The sequence below is a fragment of the Dipodomys merriami genome, unplaced genomic scaffold, assembly GCF_024711535.1.
Source record: "Dipodomys merriami isolate MVZ:Mamm:240054 unplaced genomic scaffold, mDipMer1.0.p SCAF_156, whole genome shotgun sequence".
Taxonomy (NCBI): domain Eukaryota; kingdom Metazoa; phylum Chordata; class Mammalia; order Rodentia; family Heteromyidae; genus Dipodomys; species Dipodomys merriami.
In genome coordinates this window covers 1139373-1165535 of record NW_027202893.1, presented here as the reverse complement: position 1 = coordinate 1165535, position 26163 = coordinate 1139373, and the positions used below count along the sequence as shown (strand labels likewise).

Sequence of the window (26163 nt, the reverse complement as noted above, 5' to 3'; positions counted from 1 at the left end):
ATCTGCAAACTCCATACTGCTGCAAGTGTAAAATTTGAGGGTGTACAACAGTTAAGCTTGGGTTGGTGGTAGTTCATTAAGACTTCCTTGAGATTAATTTTGAGCAGAGTTGGAAATAGACAAATTTATAATAAGGACGCTGGTATCTATTAAATAGTTTTCCTACTTACCCAATAGCTGTGTGTAGTATGCTTGTGCCTTCATCCGAAGAGCAGTCAGGCTTTGTTTGGTATCTCCATATTAGAAGGGAGAGGAATTGGCATGGATGAGATGGAAGGCATTAGATACGGTTTTCCTTGGCCCTTGAGAGATGACTGGAGCCAGAAATGACAGTGGCTTTCTGGGTGGCACTTCTCTCACCATGGCAACAGCCCTCCTCTGAAGCAGGGCAGTTACTCCAAGGATGCTTACCACCCTTCCCCATGTAGCTAATTCTATGGCATTGGTGGCAGGGAACCTTGTGATCTGCTGGAAGTCTCGGAGGACTTCCCCAGGCTATACCAAAGGGATATCTGTGTCTTCTTCTCTTTCAGGCTCCTCTGGCCCAGCCTGAGTCCCCCACAGCCTCAGCTGGAGATGAGCCCCGATCCACTCCCGAGTCTGGTGAATCAGACAAGGAGTCAGTAGGCAGTGGTTCTACCGGCAATGAGGGCAGCAAGCGGAAGGACAAGTCAAAGCGAGACCGGGAGAAGGACAAGAAGAGAGCCGATTCTGTGGCTAACAAACTGGGAAGCTTTGGCAAAACCTTGGGCAGCAAGCTGAAGAAGAACATGGGCGGCCTGATGCACAGCAAGGGCTCTAAGCCTGGAGGGGTGGGGAGCGGGTCGGGAATAAGCAGTGGCACTGAAACACTGGAGAAAAAGAAGAAAAACTCACTGAAGAGCTGGAAGGGTGGCAAGGAGGAGGCTGCTGGGGATGGGCCTCTATCGGAGAAGCTCACATCCGAGTCAATTGGGAATGGAGGGAGCAAGTATAGCCAGGAGGTTATGCAAAGCCTGAGCATTATGCGGATTGCAATGCAAGGGGAGGGAAAGTTTATTTTTGTTGGAACCCTGAAGATGGGTCACCGCCACCAATATCAGGAGGAAATGATCCAGCGCTACCTTTCTGATGCCGAGGAGAGGTTCCTGGCAGAGCAGAAGCAGAAAGAGGCAGAGAGAAAGATCATGAATGGAGGGTTAGGTAGTGGGCCTCCTCCAGCCAAAAAACCAGAGCCAGATGGTGGGGAGGAGCAGCTGACTGCCCCCTCAGAGTCCAAGGCAATGGCCTTCTCTACTGGCTACCCTGGGGGCTTCACTATCCCTCGCCCTGCTGGGGGCGGAGTCCACTGCCAGGAACCCAGGAGGCAGTTGGCAGGGGGTCCATGTGGGGGAGGCCTGCCACCCTATGCCACCTTCCCCAGACAGTGCCCTCCTGGGCGACCCTATGCCCCCCAGGACAACATCTCTTCTCTGGAGCCAGGCAAGGATGGAGTTCACAGGGGTGCATTGCTACCACCCCCCTTCCGCGTGGCTGATTCCTATAGCAACGGCTACAGAGAGCCCCCTGAGCCAGATGGATGGTCTGGAGGTCCCCGGGGGCTTCCCCCAGCCCAGACCAAATGTAAACAACCGAGCTGCAGCTTCTACGGACACCCTGAGACAAACAACTTCTGCTCTTGCTGTTACAGGGAAGAACTGAGAAGGAGGGAGCGTGAGCCCAGCGGGGAGCTGCTGGTGCACAGGTTCTGAATGGGTAGAACCTTGGAGGGCAAGGGGCTTAACAAAGAAAGATCAGCTCAACTCATTGGCTTATCAAGACCCAGCCCCGGTGTTGATGGGGCAAATGCAGAAATGTATGTGGAAGCCTGGTTGGAAACTTTTACATGTGTGTGCGCTGGAGTGCTGCCAGACTGGCAAGAGCAGGACAGGGCTGGATGGTGCCCAAAGGGCTGTACTATTCCTTTGCAGAGCTGGACTTGATGGGACTAAGGAGATACAATGATGGAGAGATGTTGATTCTCTTAACCCTTTGGGTCCCATCCCAGAACCTAAGGGAAAGTAGTAAGGGAATGTTTGGTGTGTGTGGGTGGGAGGTGGGCAGATATCTTGGGGAAGAACAGGTAAAGGAGGCTCAGTGGATTAAAGAGAAAAAGATTATAAGCAGACCAAAGTTCTTTTAGGTTGGAAAAAAGCCCAGGGTAGTGGAGTTGGAAGTGTGGAGGGAAACTGAGACATTGGACACATTTGCTATTGATTGGAATTAAGGTAGATATTAAGGTTGGATACATTTTTTTTTCCTCCTGAAGCATCTGTAAAGACAAAGCAATAATCTGTGCTCTTGGGTACTTGTTAGGAAGAAGATAGTCTTTAAATCCCTATTTATGGAGAAAGGAAATAGAGGAACTTAAAAGGGGATTTTTTTTTTCCTTTTAAGTTTTCTTTTCTTCTAAATAGTCATTTGTTATCCATTCTAGTTTAAGAGGAGATTGCTGATTGCCCCCTATCTTTTCCTCATCCTTTTTGAGGACTGCGCTCAAGCTAAGAAGGTGTAATTTTAAAGAGAGAGAAGGGCTAGGAATGTGGCTTAGTGGTAGAGTGCTTGCCTAGCATGCATGAAACCCTAGGTTTGATTCCTCAGTACCATATAAACAGAAAACGCCAGAAGTGGTGCTGTGGCTCAAGTGGTAGAGTGCTAGCCTTGAGCAAAAAGAAGCTCAGGGACAGTACCCAGGCCTTGAGTTCAAGCCCCAGGACTGGCAGGGAGAAAGAGAGAGACAGAGAGAGACTTTAATTTTATTTAAAAGCAAACAAACAAAAACATTCCCTCTGGGAAAGGGAAGTGATAGGAAGAGCAGCTGTGTGTGTTGAATTTTCTTCAGGTGAATGGGTGCCTAGTGATCTATTTTTTAACTACTTAGCAATAACCACATGGGGTCTGAGTGCACTTAGGGAAGGGCAGACATTTGGCCTGACTGTTTCAAACAAAAACCAAAAACCTACCAAGCACTACCATCCTCTGCTGCTGTTTTCTGTAGAAAGCAACTTATTTTATTGACTAATTTTTTAAGTAAAAGAAACAAAAGGACCCCAACAAAAATACATTTAAAAATTAATTGCTATTTTTTTTTTCCTATTTAAGAGATTCTTTCTCCTTCCTCTCTACTTATGGAGAATGGACTTAACATCCTGGCTTCTTTTGTTAAGCCAAAACTGACCTTAATCTGTGGTTAGTTTATTAAAATAATAATAAAATACTTTGTAAGAAGTGATATTTTTGATATTAGGAATGATGTTGAAACATGGGGAAGGGGGCTAGGGGCAATTTATAAAGGTAAGTAGAGAAATCTATTTTAGTGAACTATAACCACAGATCACAGATTAGTCCCAGTGAGTTCATCTGCCTTTGGATTTCTCCCTTTCCCTGACCCAAGCCTTTTCTCCAGGGAGTTGGAGTGGGGATACAGACACAGAAGGGAGGAACTCTTGCATTTTGCACAAAGCACAAATCTGGACAGCCTATACTCTGGCCAGAGCCGTTACTAAGAGCTTTAAACCAGAGGACTAATACTGGGCCAATTTTCTTGTTTATATTTTTCTGGGGAAAAATATCATCTATGCAATTGTAGACACTCCTGGGTACATATGAAGAAGGGGAGTAAGTGTACTGAAGTATCCAGAATGTTAATTGGGGCTGTTTGTTGTATATTAGGGTTTTGCTGTTGAGGTATGCACCAGCACCTGTCTAGTAGAATGTAATCATTGCCCCTATCTGATCTAAGGCGTGTGTGTGTGCGTGTGTGTGTGTGTGTGTGTGTGTGTGTGTCTGTGTGTATGTCTGTCTGTTTGCAGACTCTTGTTTGCATACACTCCTTCAGCCCCATACAGAAAGTTTTCATCCTATTTCCCGTAATCACAAAGCAAGTCAAGACTTCCTCCTCATTGGAACGATTCTGTCTAGAAAGGTTTCTTTCTCTTCAGTGAACTCAAAAGCCATTTATTTTCCAAACTTGTTGGTCTGTTGATTTGATCATTTCCCATGGGTATTCCTAGGCTTTTATTTTAAAGAAGCCATAGGTTCCAAGGAGGAGGCTTATATATTTCAGGATAGGGCAGGAACCTAGTATGAAAAGCACGTGGGTTTACAATTTAAAAGTCTACTCAGTAATCGATCATTTTTAATTCATTATTTAACAAATTAATACTAAAAGCCTATGTTGAACAAAATATCAAAATCTTAGGATCTGACAGGACCAGGCTTTGGATGAGGGAAATGAGGCTGGATGGAGCAAGTATGGGGATGGATCTTGTCTTTATTTAAAATCTGGGGTTGGACATGTCAAATTGACAAATTGTTAAATTGTACAACTTAAAGATAATTTTTTTTAAAGACAAAACTTTGGGCTGGAGACATGGCTCCAAGTGGAAGAGCATCTGCCTTTACAGCACGAGGCTCCAAATTCAAGCCCCAATACTGCCAAAACAAAAAAACTGGTATGTTGTTCAGCATGAGGTTTTTTAGCATTAACTTTTGCTTAAAAAAATACTGTATCAAAATAGTATTTGTCTTGGTTCCTGGGTTTTTAAGTACTCCAATTTCGTGACCAGGTGAGAGCATTGTTCACCTCACCCAAGTCATGTCCTTGTTTCTGGAGTTAGAACAACACTGATGAGCCACCCGGTGAGCCTCCATTGCCTACCCCACACCGGACACCCTGTGAGTCAAACCATACCCTGAGTTTGCACAGCTTGCCTCTTTCTCCTGTAGGCCTCCATATCATAGGATGCTGGCCAGGACCAATAGGAATGGAAACATTGGATTTTCCCAGAGAATAAAACCCAGAAATTTGATTCTCCACTGGACTGCCGTGTTTGGATTTGATCTGTTAATAGATTCTAGTTAATATGTGTTTTTAAGACAACAAATGAACAAAATCAAAAAACCGTGTTATCCTGTCCTGCTTGTTTTTATTTCTAAATTAGCCAATCCCAATTCCCTTTGCTCTTTTCAAAGAGAAAAAGATGGAAATTCTGGGGAAGGTTTCTAGGAGTAAATTTGGTATAGTTTTTATTAAGGATTCCTTTTTACTTGAGAAGGTTAGTAAGGCACTGAGAAACCTCTTAAGTCTATGGACAAGGAACCCAGAGATCACAAGCACATGCGCTCACACACACACACACACACAGAGGATTTTTATAAATGGGATAGTAAAGTTCATTTTGCTGTATCTTAGGGTTTGGGTGGCATGGGTGTTAAGAATGTAATGCCTAGGAAATGAAGACAGACTACGATTGGTTTGTGGTATTTGGGGAAGATGAGAGGGTGAATAGGAAAGCCCATGCAATTACTGTGTTGGAGTGAAAGGGAGTGGAGAGACTTAAACAGGCTGCACTGAAATGAGCAAAAATTCTTTGGTATAGGAAGGGGATGTGAATGAAGGGGGAAGATAAGACCCCTGTACCCTAGGTGAGGTTTGACATCTTTCAGGCTTAAAATTTAAGTGTCCTTGGTTTCTTTAACCCAGGGCATCTGGGGTACCTACTGATTTTTTTTCTTTTAAGTCAGTATTGCCTTCCAAATGGCACTATATACTGAAAATCACTCCCTTAACTAACCCAGGCTGGTTTTATGGAAAGTTACAAGAATCAACTAAAATCTTTTCCCTCACACTGATTTTCTTTTCTTGGTGCTAGTACTGGAGCTTGAACTCAGGACCACATACTCCCACTGAGCTGGGCTGCCACTCAAGGTTGGTGCTCTACTGCTTGACTCTAGTTCTGGCTTTTTGCCGGTTAACTGAAGGTTAAGAGTTGGCTTTGAACCCAGATCTTAGCCCCCTAAGTAACTAGACTAGATGTGAGCCACTGGCTCCCACTTACATACTGGCATTTATCGCTAAAATGTATTTCCAAGCATGAGTGGCTCACACCTGTGATCCTAGCTAGTCAGGAGGCTGAGATCTGAGAATTGTGGTTCAAAGCCAGCCCCGGACAGGAAGTCCACGAGACTCTTATTTCCAATTAAATACCAAAAATGCCAGAAGTAGAGCTGTGGCTCAATTGGTAGAGCCCTAGCCTAAGCACAAAAACACAGGGACAGTACCCAGGCCTGAGTTCAAGCCCCAGAACCAGCACTATATAGATTAAAAGAGCTGAAGGCACGGCTCAAGTAAGTGGTAGAGCAGCACCTGCCTATCAAGTTCATGGCTCTCAGTTCATACTCATATAACCAATGAAAGATTCAGTCTCTTTAAGGACTATGAAATGGTGTTAAAAATCAGCATTATGGAGGGCTTTAAAATGGAAGTCCTTCCCTTTCCTGTAGGCTGTTTCTTAAAACACACCCACAGACTAGTGACATTAAAATTAACAATGACTTCCTGTATTATATTTAGACTATATGGTGCCCGAAAGAAAGGAACAGACAGGTTTTCTGGGACTTCTAAGAAGCTAGCTCTTGCTACTCTTATCCTTTTAACCATGGTTCAAGGTTACAGTAACCTTTTTTTTCCCCCTTAATAAAGAGCATTTCAGAGATGTATGAGTCGCTCAGACACCTCTGTGATCTGTAATCTGTCCTCTTCTTTCTCCAAGGAGGCAGTGTCCTAGCCACACAGCCTGGCCTGAAATCACCTGCTCCCTAGATTTTTCTAATTTTTTCTCCCTTCCAACTGCAGAGTCAATGAGTCATACAAGCACTCTGTCTTGTTTGCTTTGCAGACACCCAGTCTGAAAATCATAGGGTATTTTGCCCCTATGTGCTCAATCTGATCAACAAACTATTCTCTTGTCTCCAAGTAGACTCTGTGGGTGCCACCTCTCCTCATTGGCAAGTGGGTAAGGGGCAGTAGAAAAGAGCAACGGAGGCTGGCTGAGGGAGTGGGGGTGGGAAGAAACTTTGGCCTCCTTCAATGCTTATAACTGGATCCGTGAGTCATCTAGTGAGTCACTCAGCTCCACCCCCCTCCTCAGGCTGCTCCTCCCAGCAGCCTTCACTCCTGGCACAAACCTGCAACCAGAGCAAAATTCTGAAAATGGAAAAATCTGATGCAGTCCCTTGCCTCTCCACCCTTCCTCTTATCCAGTGAGCTTCTGGGTTTGTGTTCGGGGTGGTGAGAGGTAGTCTGCCTGTGACGACCCTCAGCTGCTCCCCACCCCCACCTTTTGCATTCCTGGTTAGGTGCTGATCCAAGTCACTCAATTGCTCTGATTTCCCTTCATTTCCATGATCATCCTCCTCCTCCTCCTCCTCCTCCTCCTCCTCCTCCTCCTCCTCCTCCTCCTCCTCCTCCTCCTCCTCCTCCTCCTCCTCCTCCTCTTCTTCTTCTTCTTCTTCTTCTTCTTCTTCTTCTTCTTCTTCTTCTTCTTCTTCTTCTTCTTCTTCTTCTTCTTCTTCTTCTTCTTCTTCTTTCTTCTTCTTCTTTCTTCTTCTGTATTCCTCTGCTGCTCTCATACCTGCAGGTATTAAAGAATAGAAGGAGTTTGGAACAAAAAGTGATGCAGGGAAGGAAAGGGGTTGATGGCTTTAAAACTGGTACCTACCTCTTCCTATGCTCTTATTACAATAGACCTTGAGAAATATCTTTTCTCCCTAAGAGGTTGAGGTCCATGGAATGTGGTGATGCTCAGTAGCTTTTGGGACTTGGAGAATCCGGTTTTTGGGGCCCTTTCCTAGCAGGTGTAAGCCTGCCTTTTCCAGACTGTCTCCCAATACCTTCACTATTTCCATAGTTGCAGCCAAACAAGGAACTTTTAAAGCTGAGGCTGCAGGGTGTGTGCGTGGAGGGGAGGGAGGGGCACCTTGAAATGTCACTTTGGAGAACTGGGTCCCCACCTTAGTATTGTTGCCTCTGTACAGACTCAGTAACAATAAAACAGCTGCTCATTAACTCCTCTTATCTTGCATTCTGTTTTCTATTTTGTGTCTGAATAGATTTGTGCATTTCTGCCCCCAGTCACCCTCAGCTGTCTGGCTTTCATTTGCCTCTGAGCCCCCTTCCTCATCCTTGCTTCTTGGGGTTGCTGGGGGGAGGAGGAGGAGGTTGAGCCTTTGACTGCAGGCGCTGTGTGGAGGTTTCTAGCCCTGGGCTTTGGCAGACTTGACTTGAATCATTCATTTGGTGATCAGATGTCTGGGCTAGAGGTGGAGTCAAGTACCTATTATGGTCAATTGTTGGTGCTGGAGGGGGGAGGTGCGCCTAGTTAGGGTGCTACAGGAAAGATTAAGTGGTAAAAGTCTTCCCCCGCAGGCCTACCCCTAGGATCTAAACCCAAATTTCCCTGGCTGAGTCTACTGCCTGTGACTCACCTCTCCCTACTTCCCTTTGCCTTCACCGGAGACATTTTGCTCTCAGGAAAAGCACATGCAAAAAACTTCAACTAGCCCTTTCTCAATTCTCAAACCTCCCCTGGCAAGAATTTCTGAGGTCCAATTCTCAATTTACTTCCCCTTCCCAGCCACTTTTGTCAGATTTAGGAGAAGAGGAAATGAAGAGGCCTGAACTATTTTGCATTCCTCTCTCCCTCCCCTCCTTTAGAAAGACTCATAAAATATCTGAACCTCGAGTGTTTTGCTTATTTACAGTCTGGAGCAGTAGCTCAAATGATTCCAGTTTAATCGCCTCCCTCAAGCAGTTACCAATACCCTTGAGCAGGAAGAGACTAGAAAGTAGACTTGGGGTAAAGAGTCTGGGTATTTATGTCTCCGTTGCTCATTCCATTTCCCCCACCCCCAGGCTCCTCCTCTGAACTTTAAAAAAAAAAAAAATGTGTGTCTTCTCCTTTAAGGGGCTGGGCATCTCTCCCGCCCTCTCCAGAGTCGACTAAAGTTTCTGGGGAACCTACTCAGACGAGGCAGGGCATACCTTTCCTAAGACCCCCAGTTGTGCACCTCAAATGCTCCTGTTCCTTGGGTCCTCCCTCCTGCCCCAAACTTTTTCTTTACTACAAGATTCAGACTCTCCCCAGAAGGACTGAAGCATCCTTGAGGTTTTCCATCCTTGACTGCTCCATCTCCGGATGGAGGCAGAGAGATGTGGTGGGGGGGTCGGGGCCAGAGTTTCAACATTGCCCCCCAGCGGGAGGAACCAGAGATGGGGGTAAGGAGAAGGAATCGGGGTGGCTGGGCAGGGGGCATGGATGGGGATGCTATGCAGATAACAGGAAAGGACGGGATCGAGGGAGGAGGGTGTGTCTCGCAACTGTGGCTGCAGCTTGGGCTGCTTTTTTACTGTCTCAAGTTCGTGGTCTCATTATCCATTAACCAGCCCCTCCCTCTCGTGTCTGCCAACCCTGGTCCTGAGCTTCCCCGCAGACACTGAGCTCAGTTTCCCCCAGTCTCCCACAGCTGCTGAGGTAATCCCAGACTCCGGGGCTGGAGGAGGAGGAGGAGGGAGCGGGATTAACCCTCTACTCTTCTCAGCATTCTGAACCAAAGTCTTTCCAGGGAAGCAGGATGCCGGAGCCCAGGAGTCGGCAGCTTGGCATTCTGGCATCCAGCTTGGCCTCTGGATGCCTGCCAGGTAATACTCTGATCTCCCAAGCCCCTCCAAATTCTTCACCGAAGACACCTCCATATTCCTCTCCTGGCTCAAAGTGCCTCTGCCTGAAGCTTATTCTCTTCTCTGACCAGAGCTGGCAGAGAGAACTGAATCCTTGGTATTCGTTCTTTTTACCCTGTTCCTTCTTTTCTCATTTATCCAGGAACTATTCGGGTGCAGGCTCTGTTTTCCATGCTCTGTGCTAGTTACAGAGGTATTAAAACTTACCAATTCTTTATTCTCAAGCTTGCATTCAGTGAGCAAGGGTTTTAATCTTCCCTTTTTAGATTCCTGGCTGCAGAAGAGTAGGTGTTTGCAAGTATGGGCAACACCTGGCTTCCCTTCTTTCTCCTTAGGGGAGCAGATCCTAGCATGGGCCCCAGGGCTGAGAAAAGGGCTGGAACCTGAGTTGCCTGGAATCCTGATCTGTACTAACTTTAGGGTCACCTTCCAGCCTTGTGGATGGCAACGGAGTCAGGTAAGATGGTTAGGCAGTAGAAAAAACAACTAGAAGCTAGATGTGGTGGCACACGTCTATAATCTTAGCCCTTGGGAGGCTGAAGCAAGAGGATTGTGAGTGTGAGGCTAATGTGCCCTACACAGCAACACTCTTAAAAAAAAAAAAAAAAGAAGTTCAAGGATTGAGACAAATATTATGGGTTAAGGGGTCTCTTTTGAATGTACCAGTGATAGTTGGTATTGGTTCTAGGAGTGGTGGCCTCTTACATGGGATGACGGATCACCAAGGTAGGAAACATGAGTGTTACTTCAGATGTTTGTAACATCAGTCATTGCTTTCTCTAGGATACACCCCTGAGCAGTGAATATGACTTTTCTTTGGTCAACATTGAGCGACTAGAGGCTAGTAAGTCTGCAGGTCATTAAAAGGGATGTTGAGGGCCGGGAAGGTGGCTCAGTGGTAGAGCGCTTGCCTTGCATGCTTGAGGCCCTGGGTTCGCTTCCTCAGCACCACATAAGCAGAAAAAAATGAGCCGGAAGTGGCGCTGTGGCTCAAGTGGTAGAGTGCTAGCCTTGAGCTGAAGAGCTGAGGGACAGCGCCCAGGCCCAGAGTTCAGGCCCCATGACCGGAACCCCTCCCAAAAAAAGGGATGTTGGAACCTCTCCTCATCCATTCTCTATTCTCAGAAGAGAATAGGTGGGAAGAGCTCTTCTTAGGGCAACACTATGCTTACCCTCCTCTTTTAACTCTTGACTTCAGTGAGTGGCTTAGCACGAGTTCAGCTCCATCCAGGTTCCCAGCTTAAATTCATCCCTGAGGAGATTCTAATTCATGGCAGAGACTTCCGGCTGCTCAGAATTGGTTTTGAGGCTGGCGGACTAGAACCTCAAGCTTTTCAGGTAAAAAAAAAAAAAAAAAAATCACTGCCAGAAGATCCTTCTTCTCTTTAGAAACTAGAGGTCCTTTGGGGAGGGTACAGGAGGTTGAATACTGTTGAAATAGATTATGAACATGAAACAAGGGGGCTGGAAATGTGGCTTAGTGGGTAGAGTACTTGCATACCATGCATGAAGCCCTGGGTTCGATTTCTCAGTACCACATAAACAGAAAATGCCAGAAGTGGCACTGTGGCTCAAGTGGTAGAGTGCTAGCCTTGTGCAAATGAAGCTCAGGGACAGTGCCCAGGCCTGGAGTTCAAGACCCAGGACTGGCAAAAAGGAAAAGAAAAGAAAATGAAACAAGGAAATCTACTGAGGATGTTATTTGGAAGTGGGGAACAGGATGAGATGGATTGGAATACTGCGTAAACATTGGAAGACTGTAACAATGAACCCTGTCCCCCTATAACTAATATAAACTAACTTAAAAATATTTAAAATAAAAGGAACTAGGAACCCCTCCCTGACAATTCCCAGTAGTCTCCTATCCTTTAAGGTCCCTCTCATCAGTCCTCCTTTTCTTCAGAGAGGAGCTAAAAGGCTCGGATAAATGTTAGTATTAGAGGGGTAAAGGGCCTAAATTCTAATCTGGCTCTGCTAGTTACCAGCAGTGTGACTATGAGTGAATTTTCTTCTCTGTAAAACAAGGCATATTGGATTATAGTATTCCTAAGATTATTTCCAGAATCAGTATACTGTTTTGGGGGTTCTTGATTTTTTTTTAACCCCAGACCCCAGGACCTGTGGAAGCCCCCTCCACTAGGATCTGTTTTTGCGCTTCTGGTCAGTGGAGCGCTAATGCATTCTTATCACTTCAGTCAAGTCAAAAAGATGGGATGTGTTTTCCTCCATAGGTAACCATGGCTATTGTCCAAGCCAGAGCTCAGAGCAGTGAAACCCAGCAGTATGGAGGGATCGCCCTGAGCAAGGCTGGTACGTAAGCATGCTTTAGGGAAAGAAAGGACAGTGGGGTCTGGGGAAGGGGTGGGGGGTGGAAAGCAGGACTAGCAGCTGCAAACAAGAGCTCAGAAACTGTTTCTGGTTTCTTCTCATCTTCCTCTGTATGTCACTCGGGCTCTAGGCCAGGGTTCTGGCTTCAGAAAACCACCTATTCCGCTCTTGGAGACATTAGAAGACTGGGAAATGGAGCTGAAGAAACAGGGTGCCAAGGACTGGAGGGTCAGCACAGTCAACGAGAGGTTCGATGTAGCTACCAGGTGATGGTTCTAGTCTACTCTAACCCCTGTTGTACTCCTTGTCTCCTAGTTCCTGTCCTTTGAATGTAGGACTTCCCACAAACCCCACCTTCCTAGCCCAGTTATCTGCTTGGTCTCAAAACTTGAGATCCCTTGGAATAGCTTCCTGGTAATAAAGCTTTGCCTGATAGATAATCACTGAGCCAAGCTGTGACATCACTCTCCATTTTGCAGCCTCCCCCGGTACTTCTGGGTCCCCAGCCGAATTCTGGACAGTGAGGTCAGGAGAACATTTGGCCACTTCCGTCAGGGCCGTGGACCGGTCAGTGTGAGGGTTTGGGTAATGATTGGGTTAAGAGGGTCACAGGGGTCAGGGAACAATGTAGAGGGAGGGAAGTCTGTGACATCATTGTGGGACAAGGATCGCTGGAGCTAGTTTCTACCGCAATAATCTTCTTCTCTCCCATCTGAAGCGCCTATCCTGGCATCACCCAGGGGGCAGTGATCTTCTCCGATGTGGAGGTTTCTATAATGCCAGTGACCCTAACAAAGAGGACATCAGGTGAGGGAGCCTGATGAGAAGATGCAAGGGGTAGGGGTTCTGGAAAGACTCCTTTCCTGAGTGTCTAACTTCTCCCCTCCAGAGCAGTGGAGTCCATGCTCCAGGCTGGGCATTCCGATGTTGTCCTTGTAGACACAATGGATGAACTGCCTGGGCTTGCAGATGTCCAACTTGCCCACTTGAAGCTGAGGGCCCTGTGTCTGCCTGGTGAGAATAACCTTTAGCCCTTCGCCTCTCGGCCTGCTGACTCTCACCTGGTTTACCATTTTTGTCTACTGTAGATGATTAATCCTTCAGCCAGTGAGCCTTAGGGTTATTATTTTTAACTAGTTCTGGGGCTTGAACTCAGCTTTTTTCACTCAAGGCTGGAGCTTTATTACTTGAGCCTCCACTTCTGACATTTTGTTGTTTAATTGGAGAGGAATCTCTCTGGTTTTTCTGCCGGGGCTGGCTTTGAACTTTAATTTTCAGATCCTAGACCTGTGAGGATTATACCTAGGATTACAGGCATGAGCTACCCGTGCCAAGCTTGATCTTTGTTTTTCACCCAATTTGCATTTCCTATAGACTGATTGTCTATTTTCTTAGGAACAACATACTCTTTAAAAAAAATAGCTTTATAAAGCGAGGCACGGGTGGCTTATACCTGTAATCTAGCTACTTAGAAGGCTGAGATCTGAGGATTGTGGTTTGAAGCCAATCCCAGGCAGGAAAAGTCTTTCAGACTCTTATCTCCAATTCACCACCAAAAAGCCAAAAATAGAACGGCAGCTCAAGTGATAGAGCACTAGACTTGAGCAAAAAAGCTCAAGGACAGCACCCAGGCTCTGAGTTCAAGCCCCAGAACCAGCATACAAAAAAAGTAGATCTGTAAAATTTACCATCAGCTGGGTACTGGTGGCTCATGGCAGACAAGCACTCTACCATTCAGTGATATCACACGTCCTTAAACTTACTTCATTTCTATCCACAGTCTTAGGTAACCACTTATTAAACTCATCAGGCTATAGACCTGAGTCCCAAGTCCCAATTCTCCTAATTTCTTTGTCCCTTTGATTCCTATACTCTCTACCAGACTCATCTGTAGCTGAGGATAAATGGCTCTCAGCGTTGGAAGGAACACGATGGTTAGATTATGTCAGGTACTATCCTTCTAGCCATGATTTATAATTCTGGCTGTTCCAATGTCTGTACACTTGGGTTTCTAAATATTGTTGCATGAACTCTTCTTGGTTTCCCAAGATGTCTGTTATTGCTACTGCTTGGAGGAAGGGGCAGGATTTTGGAGTCTGCCTCTATTCCAAGCCATTACTTCTTTTTCCACGCTTATCAGCCTCTCCTTCATTTGCTCTAGGGCTTGTCTTCGAAAGGCCAGTGATGTCTCAGTTTTAGTGACATCCAGGGTTCGTTCTGTAGTACTTCAAGGTGAGTTCCTTGGGTCAGCCCACTCCATTTCTTCTCTTTTTTCCCTTACCCACCTGGCTGGATAGTGCTCATGGAGTTGGTCATAAATCTTCCTTGTCTTCTAGTGCTAGCATCTTCCTGTCACTAGGAACTACCCATGAGTTCCCAAGTTCATAACCACCTCTGCCTCCCCACTATAGCTTGTTGTTTTGATCCCTGGGATATTCTTAGCCCCTCCCTCCCCTTCCTTCTGTCAGGGGATGGGGGTTGGGGTTGAGGTGGGAAGGGTACTATGGAAGCTGGTTTGAGAATTGTGGTTCTGCCCTCTGCATGTGACACTGGGTCTTTCTATCCACACATCTATGAAGTGAATCATTCAAGCTTTGTTTTGTCTTTACATCTATATGCCTTCTTAATCCCACTATCCCCAACTTTTCCCTGCCCCCCCTTAATCCTCCTTGCCATGCTTCCTCTTCTCATTCTCTTCTTCCCTAGCTTCTTGGACCCCTCCTTCTTTGTCCTTCTTCTTTACCACCCAGAGCGTGGTGATCGTGATTTCAACGGCCTCCTCTCTTCACTCGTCCAGCTGCTTCTGGCCCCTGAAGCCCGAACACTGTTTGGCTTTCAATCAGTAGTGCAGCGAGAGTGGGTGGCAGCTGGTCACCCCTTCCTGACTCGGTTTGGGGGAACTGGGGCCAGTGAAGAGGTGAGAACAATTTAGGAGGGCTGGGAGCATGACCTAAGGGAGGGAGAAAAATAACATTATTATCCATTGGAAGTGAATCAGAAAGGTCCTGAGGTTATGTTGAACTTGAAAACCCAGATGAACTACTTTCAACTCAGACTTTCATTTCCTGACATCCTTAGTATCCTATTCCTGTGTGCCCCCCCCCCCCCATCCCCTTATTATGGAATCCAACCTTTTTAGGTCCTCACAATCCTCTCTAACCTCTTATTTACTTTTAGCAGTACTGGGGATTGAATTCAGGGCCTTGCACTTACTAGCAAAAGCTCTACTACTTGAGCCATACCTCAGGCCTAACCTTTAATTGCTCTCTTCTTAGGCCCCAGTGTTTCTCCTCTTCCTTGATTGTGTCTGGCAGCTCCTCCAGCAATTTCCAGCTGAGTTTGAATTCTCTGAGTTTTTCCTTCTTGCTCTGCATGACAGTGTCAGGGTTCCTGACACTCTTACTTTCCTGAGAAATACTCCCTGGGAGCGTGGAAAGCAGGGCAGACAGGTCAGTGACCTTTGTTTTTGACTTGTTTTTGTCTGTGTCTCCCAAGAAGTCTTTGCTGAAGTTTTGTCTTGATTTGCTTTATAAGAGAAATCTGAGAGGCCGGGCACCGGTGGCTCACGCCTGTAATCCTAGCTACTCAGGAGGCTGAGATCTGAGAATCGTGGTTCAAAGCCAGCCCGGGCAGGAAAGACCGTGAGACTCCTATCTCCAATAAACCACTAGAAAACCGGAAGTGGCGCTGTAGCTCAAGTGGTAGAGTGCTCGCCTTGAGCTGAAGAGCTGAGGGACAGCACCCAGGCCCAGAGTTCAAGCCCCACGACCGACAAAAAAAAAAAAAAAAGAGAAATCTGTGTTTGGGAAAGGGAAAATTGACCTTATTATACATTTGATGCCTGAAATAGAAAGCGTGAGTTCAGTGATTTGTCTCTGGATTGGGGGGGAATATACATATATATATATATATATACACATATATATATGCATATATATATAATTTATACAGACATATATATCTCTACACATACATATATACACACACATATTTGTGAGCATATATATGTGTATAATATGTGTATATATATTGTTTAATCATCTCTTTTCTTGATTCCTTTGTCTAGTTTAACTCCTATACACAAGTTTATACCCCAGAAAACTCTCAGTCCCCAGATGGGAACTGTATAAATGTGCAGCTCTCTGTCTGGGACTGGGATTTACGCTACAGCAATGAACAGATATTACAATTCCATAATCCTGGCTATGACCCGGAGCACTGCCCAGAATCCTGGTTCCCTAGACAGGTGAGAGGCCTAAGCTTCCTAAATTCCCTTGACTTTTCATAGGTTATGCTACCAGAAGAGTAGAAAGATACAATGTTTTTCCCTGAGTTTAGCAGGGAAAGCTACCACACTCCTGTTTGATACCTGTCACTTACAGTACCTGACTGTGGCAAAGAAAAGAGAAATCCTAGAATAGCACCGAGGGCATCCCTTTTATCTTCATTTCTGTTTATTAGTCTTCCAATCTTGTGCCCATATTTTCCAAGTTTCTCTAAAACCAATTTCAGTTAGTCCCAAGGCCTGGGTGATGCCTAGTGAGTATAGATGAAAGGAAGAGTTGTCTGTTAGTTTTGAGTGCAGGACACTCTTCCTGACCCAAACTGGGGTTATCTGCTTTCTCAATTGCCACTTGACTTCCCTTTCCTCCTTAGCCAAACTTCATGGTTCCTGGACCTCCAAGTTCTATGTGGCTTTTCTCTAGAGGGGCCCTGACCCCCCTGCATCAGCTTTGTCCTTGGCGAGACAGTCCTTCTCTTTTGGCAGTCCCTTCTCGTTGGCTCTCTCGACCAGCTACCTCCTCTGAAAGCCTGGCTGACCAGGAGTGGGGGCTCCCCTCACATTGGGGAGCTTGCCCTTTACCTCCAGGGCTATTGCTACCTGGATATTTGGGACCCCAGATCAGGCTCTGGAAGCGCTGCTACCTGAGGGGAAGGCCTGAAGTCCAGGTGAGAAGGGGAGATGGGGAGTGGGAGTGGGAGAAAGTGCTAAAGGGATTGGAAGTACTATTCCTGTTATCAAATTGAGTAGGTTTGGGGTGTAGAAGGTGGGGAAATGCTTAGATCAAGTAGAATGGAAGGGATAGTTTGAAGGAAAAAGAACAATAAAGAAGTAGCAGACAGATTACTGAAGCTAGAGTTTCAATAATATTCATTTCTACCCTTCTTTGTCCCCTCCCCAGATGGGCCTGTCAGCTCTCACAATCTCTGGCCTTCGGGAGGAACTAGCCTGTCTTCAGGAGCTATTAAGAAAATGGACACCAAGAGTATTTCCCCAGGATCGTTGCGAGAAAAGAGATCCAAATACTTTTCTCTCCCAATCCCAGTGAAATTACCGGCATTCTCGAAGGCATGGCCGGGGGCAGCGTGGATGAGGGAGGGCTCTGTTTAATCCAGAAGTTTTTCTATCTGGCCTTGCTGCCTTAGCTTTTCACATTCCAGCCTCTTTAAAGAAACTCATTTTGAGTTTCTATAGCAGATGGTGGTGCTAATATCCAGCTCTTCTGTCTTGTTTCATTGTTTTTGTTTTTTGTCGGTTATGAGGCTTGAACTAGGGGCCTGGTTGCTGTCCCTGAGCCTCTTTGTGCTCAAAGCTAGTGCTCTACCACCTGAGCCACAGCGCCACCTCCAGCTTTTTAGTGGTTAATTGGAGATAAAAGTCTCAAGGGGACTTTTCTGCTTGGGCTGGCTCTGAACCACGATCATCAGATCTCAGCCTCCTGAGTAGCTAGGATTACAGGCGTCTGCTTGTAATACATGTACATGTATTTTGTGATCTAAAGAACTAAGAAACAAAAACAATCCAAAATGCAATTGCCTTTTTTGGAGGTGGGGTGGAGGTAATTTCATCCACTTTTTGGATAACTAGCTGTTAAATTGTGAGGTCAGAAATGCTGTTTATTAGTTCAAAAAGAGACTTAGTTCTTATTCCCTCTTGCTGCTGCTGCTTTAAATCCAATTTTTATTCCCCCCTCCCCCCACCCCCATTGGTTTGTGTGTGTGTGAATGACAGATTGTAGTGGCATTTCTATTTAAGTTCATTAAATCACATTTGTATAAAGATCTGGCATTGTTCCTTGTGTTTAAATGCAGGATCCTAGGAAGTAAAGAGTGGTGGGTAAAGGAGGTGGGATCCTGTATTTTGATAATAACTTGGGTCAGGTGAAGTTCTTCAGAATTCACATACAATTTGGGAAAGAGTTCTCTTTTCTCTCATTTAGGAAATAGGACAAGCTTATCAAGATGTTGGGACTGAAGTCCCAATGTCATTTACATGATCATGGTGCCTCAGATTTCCTTGCCTGTGCATTAATGATTACCATTACAGCTCAGACATTGTGCCATATCATCCCCAAGATGGAAAAACTAACACCTTTAATTCTGACACAGGGACGTGAGTTTGTATTTGCACACATGCTGTGGGCCGACATGGAAGGCTGCCCGCACCTCAAAGCAAGTGAGCCTGAGTTGGGGGGATTCCTCTGCACACTCTTTCCTATGTCACAAAGTTTCGCTTTGTGGGGTGGAGGTCTGACTTAAGTGGTACAGCGTATGGCCAAGGGCACAAGTTTAAAACCCAGTACAGCACACACATAGCCCCACACAGAAATCACTATATGTATATATGTATGTATGTGAAAGCCAGCATTTCCCCCCTAGCTTTTGGTTTTTCACATTTGGGAGTACCGAATTCTCTGTCGGCCTAGCACTGCCTCAAGAGGCAGCTCCAGCTCTGCCGCCACAGTTCTGAGAGGTGCCAGGGGCACGTCGGCTCCGAATCGGATCCCGCGTTAGTCGGCTGGCGGCTCACGCCTGGAATCCTGGTTCCGCAGGGAGCTGGGACCTGTTGTTCGCAGTTCGAAGACGCCGGGCCAAGAAAGTACGCCTCACTCCATCTCCAATTAACCAGCAAATAAACACTGATCGCTAGAACCCCAGTAACACAGCGCCCGCTGACTACGCAAGCCCCCACCCCCACCCCGGACACACACATCCCCGACAGACAGACACAGAAACACACACATCCCCGACAGACAGACAGACAGACAGACACACACACACGCAGACACACAGACACACAGACACACACACAGACACACACACACGCAGACACACACACACAGACACAGACAGACAGACACACACACACACACACACACACACACACACACACACACACACACACACACACACACACACACACACACACACACACACACACACACACACACACACACACACACACACACACACTCCTAAGATGGCTGCTGCAGTTTCCGGTTCCTCCCACTCCTTCCCTCCACAGCACCACCCAGCGACCCCCCCCCCCGCACCTCCCCCCCCCCCGCCCATGTTGCCCCGGAAGTGGAAGTAGTAGCTGCGGTCAGGGGGCGGGGCTGCCGCTAAGAGACGGCGCGGGAGCCTCTTCGCCATGGCTGCGGGGCCGATTTCCGAACGGAACCAGGGTAACTGGGGGGGATGCGCCCAGGGGATGTGAGGGGTGCCGACTAGAGCCAGGCGGCGGCTCGGCGGAGGTGGAAGGCTAGACCTCCCGGGGGGATGAGCTGGGCCCCGGGTGGCGGGGGCGCGGCCGGTGCCGGCCGAGGCCTGGCGCGCGGCTTCTAGGCCCGATTCCCGGCCGCATTGCCACTATAGAAAAAACATCCCCACGGAGCCACACGTTTTGCAGCTGAGCATCAAACTAGCAGATTCGCTAGACTCCCAGTAAGGAGAGATGTTTAAGGGCTGCACGTGTTTTGCTTTTTCCTTTATGTGATGGGCCCCTGCCCTCCCCGTACCGAAACCCATCTTCATGTTCCCACCAACTCCTTTTCTGCTCTGCTCTCACCCGACCCTCATTTTCTGTTCTCTTGAGATGCCACTGTGTACGTGGGGGGCCTGGATGAGAAGGTCAGCGAACCACTCCTGTGGGAACTCTTTCTCCAGGCAGGGCCCGTGGTCAATACCCACATGCCAAAGGATAGAGTCACTGGCCAGCATCAAGGTAAGTACGCGACAAGAGGCCAGTGCCTATCTTGTAGGGACCAGTGCTCCCGAACAGTCCCAACAGTATTCATAACTGTTTGGGAATGAGCAGTCTAAATATTTCTTTCCCTTAAACTTCAGTTCACAGTTTGTCTTTGGGAGATTCTTCTCGTAAATGTCAGTTCACAGTTCACATTCACAGTTGAAGTGACACTTTTATTTCGGTCACATTATTTGTGGTTGGCGGGGGAGGGCGAGTTACATTCCATTTTGAATCTCTTCGCTTGAGTTAACTTACCCATCTCCGCTTTTCCAGGTTATGGCTTTGTTGAATTCTTGAGTGAGGAAGATGCTGACTATGCCATTAAGATTATGAACATGATCAAACTCTATGGAAAGCCCATCAGGGTGAACAAGGCATCAGCTCATAACAAAAACCTGGATGTAGGGGCCAACATTTTCATTGGGAACCTGGACCCAGAGATTGATGAGAAGCTGCTTTATGATACTTTCAGCGCCTTTGGGGTCATCTTACAAACCCCTAAAATTATGCGGGACCCTGACACAGGCAACTCCAAAGGTTATGCGTTTATTAATTTTGCTTCATTTGATGCTTCAGATGCAGCAATTGAGGCCATGAATGGGCAGTATCTCTGTAACCGCCCTATCACAGTGTCTTATGCTTTCAAGAAGGACTCTAAGGGTGAGCGCCATGGCTCAGCAGCTGAACGACTTCTGGCAGCCCAGAATCCACTTTCCCAGGCTGACCGACCTCATCAGCTATTTGCAGATGCACCCCCTCCGCCTTCTGCCCCCAATCCGGTGGTATCTTCGCTGGGATCTGGGCTCCCTCCACCAGGTAGAACTTTAGGTTTGGATTATGTTTGTTTTGGGTTTGTAGGGGGTGGGGCTGGATGCAGACAAAACAAGCAGCAAGGACAGTATGCTGGGTCAGTGGGGAGTGAGAGGGGAATGGTGATAGCGATGAACAGAGTTGGGTTTCTTCAGGCGATGGAAGTTTGACTTGCTAACCATTGCTTTTGATTTTAGAGTGTTGAGAGGAGGGTAAAGTGCTCAGCCACTCGTGAGGCAAGATTGGAGGCTCTTCAAGGACATTGCTCACCACCATTAGCTCTTCTTTCATTTCTTATATAGGAATGCCACCTCCTGGGTCCTTCCCACCTCCAGTACCGCCTCCTGGCGCCCTCCCACCTGGAATACCCCCAGCCATGCCCCCACCACCTATGCCTCCCGGGGCTGGAGGACATGGCCCCCCTTCAGCAGGAACTCCAGGGGCTGGACATCCTGGACATGGACATTCACATCCACACCCATTCCCACCAGGTGGAATGCCCCATCCAGGTAGGTGTTTTTTGGCTGGAAAAGGGAGCAGTGAACTTGGTAGAGGGTACTGCCAATGGTAATCTTGCTGCTCTTTGGTCTTCAGTGATAAATATCTCAAGTTCTCTCTTGAGACATTCATTAAAATAAATACAAGATATCTTACATGAACACGTATAACACTTCCTAACTTATCTCTATTTCTTAAGTTTTTCTGAAAGTAGTCCGTACTTGGTGTTTTTCATTTCCTTAACGTTTTGCCCTCATTATCTCTTGACTTCATTCCAACTAATTGTAACCCAGTTATCAAATCTAGGAGACACTTCTGCTCCTTAGCTGATGTAATCTCTGCTATATTTATAACTATCTGTGTCTTCCAGTTTGAAATTATTATCTATTTTTGTTTCTCAGGGTTCTTTATCTTTGCATGTGTCTAAGCCATCTTTGATAAAGCTCCTTTTTCTCTGCGTTTGACATGTGTCTATAGTTTTAAATATGTAGATACTGGCCAGACGCCAATTGCTCATGCCTGTAATCCTAGCTACTTAGATAGCTGAGATCTGAGGATCGAAGTTCAAAGCCAGACGGGGCAAGGAAGTCCATGAGACTCTTATTTTCAATTAACCACCAGAAAACCAGAATTGATGCTGTGGCTTAAGTGGTAGAGTGCTCGCCTTGAGCTGAAGAGCTTAGGGACAGTGCCCAGGCCCAGAGTTCAAGCTCCAGGACCGACAAAAAAAAATGTAGATACTGATGTTTTCTGGGCCTCTCATCCATGGTTATAAACCAGCTAGACATAATCTTACTGTTTAATAGATAACTGCTTTTCTACCCTTCTTCATGCCTCTTCTTTCTCTTTGTTTTCAGGAGCTTAGTTCTTAAATTTGGAGGTTCTGCGGCTGGGAAGATGGCTTAGTGGTAGAGTGATTGCCTTGTATGCATGAGGCTCTGGGTTTGATGCCTCAGCACCATATAAGCAGAAAAAGTCAGAAGTTGTGCTGTGGCTCAAGTAGTAGAGCGCTAGCCTTGAGCTGAAGAGCTGAGGGACAGTGCCTAGGTCAGGCCCCATGACTGACCAAAAAAATGGGGGCTTCTCCATATCTTCTCATACCAAGTCCTATTCCTGTCTCTGACATCTCCCCCACATCAGTGTCCCAGTTCAGGCCCTTGTTTCCTCATTGTTTTGTACTTAATTTATTGTATTTTCTGGTCACTTTTGACACTATGGTTTCTATCTTTGGATTATTTTCACAGTAATTTTTCTAAAACATGTTCAGTCGCAGTTGTTTCAAATCTGCCCCCTTTTGCCTACAGAAAAACTCAAACTCCTGCCTCTAGGGATTCTCATAAATTGGACCATACAGATGATTCCCTCCACTGTATGTTGATGCTGATTGGTATTTTTTTTGGATATACTGTGCTGTTTGACATACTTCTGATTTGCAGATCCCAGTTTCTGCTCGGGGGTAGTCATGTCCACTGTCATGTCTTTCTGAAGAATTTTCTTGGAGGGGGCTGAAACATAAGCAAAAGCTTTTTTTCTTAGCCAGTGAGATTATGGTATTATTTATAAAAGCTGGTGTGCCTTTATACCACAAATGAATTACTTTTTTTTTCTGATACTGAGTCTTGTGCTTGCCCAGCTTGTTGGCTTGTAGCTGGCTCTCTATCTTTTGAGCCACTCCTTTAGCTTGGGTTAATTGGAAATGGAATCTCCTGGACGTGTCTGCCTGGATGAGCTTCCTCTAGATCTTGGTCTCCTGAGAATTACAAGTGCCTTGTTCATTAAAAGAAAGTGAAAATTTGGGGCTGGGAAGGTGGCTCAGCGGTAGAGTGCTTGCCTTGCATGCATGAGGCCCTGGGTTCGATTCCTCAGCACCACATAAGCAGAAAAAGCTGGAAGTGGCGCTTTGGCTCAAGTGGTAGGGTGCTAGCCTTGAGCAGAAGAGCTGAGGGACAGTGCTCAGGCCCAGCGTTCAGGCCCCATGGCCAACCAAAAAAAAAAAAAAAGAAAAGTGAAAATTTTATAATAGTCTAGTCAGTGGTTCTCAACCAAGGGTTACATCCCCCACCCCCAGGACATTTGGCAATATTTGGAGATGGTTTTTGGTTATCACACCTGGATTGGGCCAGAATGCCACTGGCACCTAGTATATAGAGGACAGAAATGCTTCTAAATATCTTATATACATATAATGCTCCCTTCGACATAACTATCCAAACTAAAATAGTGTTACAAAGTTAAGAGATGTGTTTTAACTATTATCAGGTGGCTTGTAACATCAGTTCTGTCTTTGCAAGTTGTCTTTCTCTTAAAATATTTTTAAAATTTAAGTAGATGTACAAAAGGGTTTATGAGTACATTTTTTTTTCCTTCCTTTTTTGGTGCCAATACTGAGGCCTGAATTCACTCGGCTTTTTCACTCAAGGCCGATGTTTGAGCACTTGAGCCCACCTCTACTTGTGGCTTTTTGCTGGTTATTTGGAGATAAGTCTCATGGACTTTTCTATCCAAGCTGGCTGCAAACTGAGATCCTTAAGATCTCAGCTTCCTTAGTAGAGGGGATTAGAGGGGTGAGCCACCAGCACCCAGCTTATTTTACAATGCATCTTGATCAGTGTCACCCCTTCTATCCTTCTTCCCACATCTGTCCCAATCACATCTATCTATCTATCTATCTATCTATCTATCTATCTATCTATCTATCTATCTATCTATCTATCTATCTATCTATCTATCTATCTATCTATCTATCTATCTATCTATCTATCTATCTATCTATCTATCTATCTATCTATCTATCTATCTATCTATCTATGTTGTGGGGCCTGAACCCTGGGCCTGGGCGCTGTCCTTCAGCTCAAGGCTAGTGCTCTACCACTTGAGCCACAACATCACTTCGGGCTTTTTCTGCTTATGTGGTGCCTCATGCATGCAAAGCAAGCACTCTACCACTGAGCCACCTTCCCAGCCCTATCTTCAAATTTTAAAGCATATATTACTTATATGAGGAGAGGTTCATTTTGACATTTCTGTACCTCTTTACAAAAATCATGGTCAGTCTTACCACTCTGAAGAATTCTTATTTGTCCCTTACAATAAGACCTTTGCTCAGGAAGTATGTAGGCTACTCCAGCCTATCCAACCTGTCACCACTGTTTGTTTGTTTGTTTTTTTCTTTTTTTTGGTCGGTCGTGGGGCCTGAATTGTGGGCCTGGGTGCTGTCCCTCAGCTCTTCAGCTCAAGACTAGCGCTCTACCACTTGAGCCACAGCGCCCTTTACTACTTTTTCTGCTTATGTGGTGCTGAGGAATCGAACCCAGGGCCTCATGCATGCGAGGCGAGCACTCTACCACTGTGCCACCTTCCCAGCCTCACCACTGTTTTTTTTTTTTTGTCGGCCGTGGGGCTCGAACTCTGGGCCTGGGCACTGTCCCTCAGCTCTTCAGCTCAAGGCGAGCGCTCTACCACTTGAGCTACAGCGCCACTTCCGGTTTTCTGGTGGTTTATTGGAGATAGGAGTCTCACGGTCTCTCCTGCCCGGGCTGGCTTTGAACCGTGATCCTCAGATCTCAGCCTCCTGAGTAGCTAGGATTACAGGCGTGAGCCACCAGCGCCCGGCGTACCACTGTTTTTGATATATACTTTTGCATCACTTACTGAGCCTAACTCCAAAAGAACTAGTGAAGTGAGTGAGTGGTTGGGTTTTACTGTTGGGATGGGATCAGGGATAGAGTGCTTTTGCCAGCCTTATTTTCCATATACCTTTACTGTCTTCCTTTTCTTCATTATCCTGGCTACCTACCACCCCCTTTTTCTTGTATCATTTTTATTTTCACAGGGATGTCTCAGATGCAGCTGGCCCACCATGGCCCTCATGGCTTAGGACACCCCCATGCTGGGCCTCCAGGCTCTGGGGGACAGCCTCCACCCCGCCCACCACCTGGAATGCCTCATCCTGGACCTCCCCCAATGGGCATGCCCCCCCGAGGGCCTCCGTTTGGATCTCCCATGGGTGAGTAGGTTCTAGCCATCTCCTTTATCCTCACATTGTCCTTTTCCTCCCCTTCTTGTCTCCTCCTTTCTCCCTCTCCCCTGCTCTTTTCTGTATAACCCAGGTTGGCCCGCTAGGTAGCTTAGGCTGATCTGGAACTCAGCACTCCTCTGCCTGACCTTCCCAAGTGCTGGGATTACAGAGGTTCACTATGTCCTGCCTCACATTCGTACAGCTTCAACTTTTTTCTCTTGTCTTCTACACATCTCCCAATATCAACCATTTCCAATTTCTCACTTTTATCAATTTTTTCTTTCTTGCAGGTCACCCCGGTCCTATGCCTCCACATGGTATGCGTGGGCCCCCTCCACTGATGCCTCCCCATGGTTACACTGGCCCTCCTCGACCCCCACCCTATGGCTACCAGCGGGGGCCCCTCCCTCCACCCAGACCCACTCCTCGGCCTCCAGTTCCCCCTCGCGGCCCACTTCGGGGTCCTCTCCCTCAGTAAATTCTCCTTCCTCTTTTTGTATCTGCCCTACATCCTTTCCATATCTTGGACCAGTCAGAATCGTGATAGCTCCGTGGGGCTAATATACTAATCACTTAGCTTCTGCCCCTCTCCCCCTTTTTAATGTACTTTTTTTAAAGGAGGCTTTTTTGTGGTTTTTTTTTTTTTTAAATGTTGGTCCTAAGTGTTTTGCAGATGGCTCAGAGGAAATAAAACCATACTTCTTGTTTATTCTTTGTTGTTTTCCTTGGCAGAGTAATTTTTTCAAAGGCTGTATCAAGGTATGGTGGGAGGAAAAATAAGAGTCAGGAGGCTATCTACATTTAAAGGCTTACTCTGTAATGTGTTCTTAAATAGCTTTCTGCTGTGCATTAAAGCAGTTGTTTCTGTAGGTCTTCTGGTTTAAGACACAGGGACACTGTTAAGGGACAACAGAAATAAAGTACCTGGTTATACTGGCAGAA

General features: G+C 46.4%; 3 protein-coding genes across 10 annotated transcripts in view; all 3 read left to right on the top strand.

Annotated features, from left to right (window-relative positions):
* LOC138827466 (OTU domain-containing protein 7B) overlaps positions 1 to 7244 on the top strand; it is a 63529-nt gene extending 56285 nt beyond the window's left edge. For 4 of the 7 annotated variants that reach the window (XM_070022976.1, XM_070022977.1, XM_070022978.1 and 1 more), the window contains one exon: positions 534 to 7244. In XM_070022976.1, the coding sequence (XP_069879077.1) occupies positions 534 to 1730 (1197 nt within the window). In that variant the 3' untranslated portion in view covers positions 1731 to 7244. The remainder of the gene's footprint in view (positions 1 to 533) is intronic. The other 3 variants (XM_070022972.1, XM_070022973.1, XM_070022975.1) reach the window with 1 other exon arrangement.
* Positions 7245 to 8788: 1544 nt separating this feature from the next.
* Positions 8789 to 17927, top strand: LOC138827463 (myotubularin-related protein 11-like). Its single transcript, XM_070022970.1, is given in 18 exon segments — positions 8789 to 9076; positions 9424 to 9499; positions 9874 to 9995; positions 10322 to 10382; positions 10737 to 10876; positions 11770 to 11848; positions 11997 to 12132; positions 12346 to 12433; positions 12585 to 12673; positions 12756 to 12880; positions 13749 to 13815; positions 14028 to 14098; positions 14617 to 14783; positions 15142 to 15315; positions 15933 to 16112; positions 16523 to 16816; positions 17050 to 17184; positions 17186 to 17927. Coding segments are annotated over 18 exon segments (2178 nt in total). The 5' UTR covers positions 8789 to 9010; the 3' UTR covers positions 17294 to 17927.
* A 1328-nt stretch (positions 17928 to 19255) lies between these two features.
* On the top strand, positions 19256 to 25930 carry LOC138827462 (splicing factor 3B subunit 4). 2 transcript variants are annotated; one of them, XM_070022969.1, is made up of 6 exons: positions 19256 to 19332; positions 19743 to 19871; positions 20169 to 20711; positions 21008 to 21214; positions 25036 to 25209; positions 25512 to 25930. In XM_070022969.1, exons 1-6 carry the CDS (start codon positions 19299 to 19301, stop codon positions 25697 to 25699), a joined length of 1275 nt encoding a protein of 424 aa, XP_069879070.1. In that variant the 5' UTR covers positions 19256 to 19298; the 3' UTR covers positions 25700 to 25930. The 2 variants fall into 2 exon arrangements, with proteins under 2 accessions (XP_069879070.1, XP_069879069.1); XM_070022968.1 differs by having other exon boundaries at positions 20169 to 20723.
* Positions 25931 to 26163: the final 233 nt, after the last annotated feature.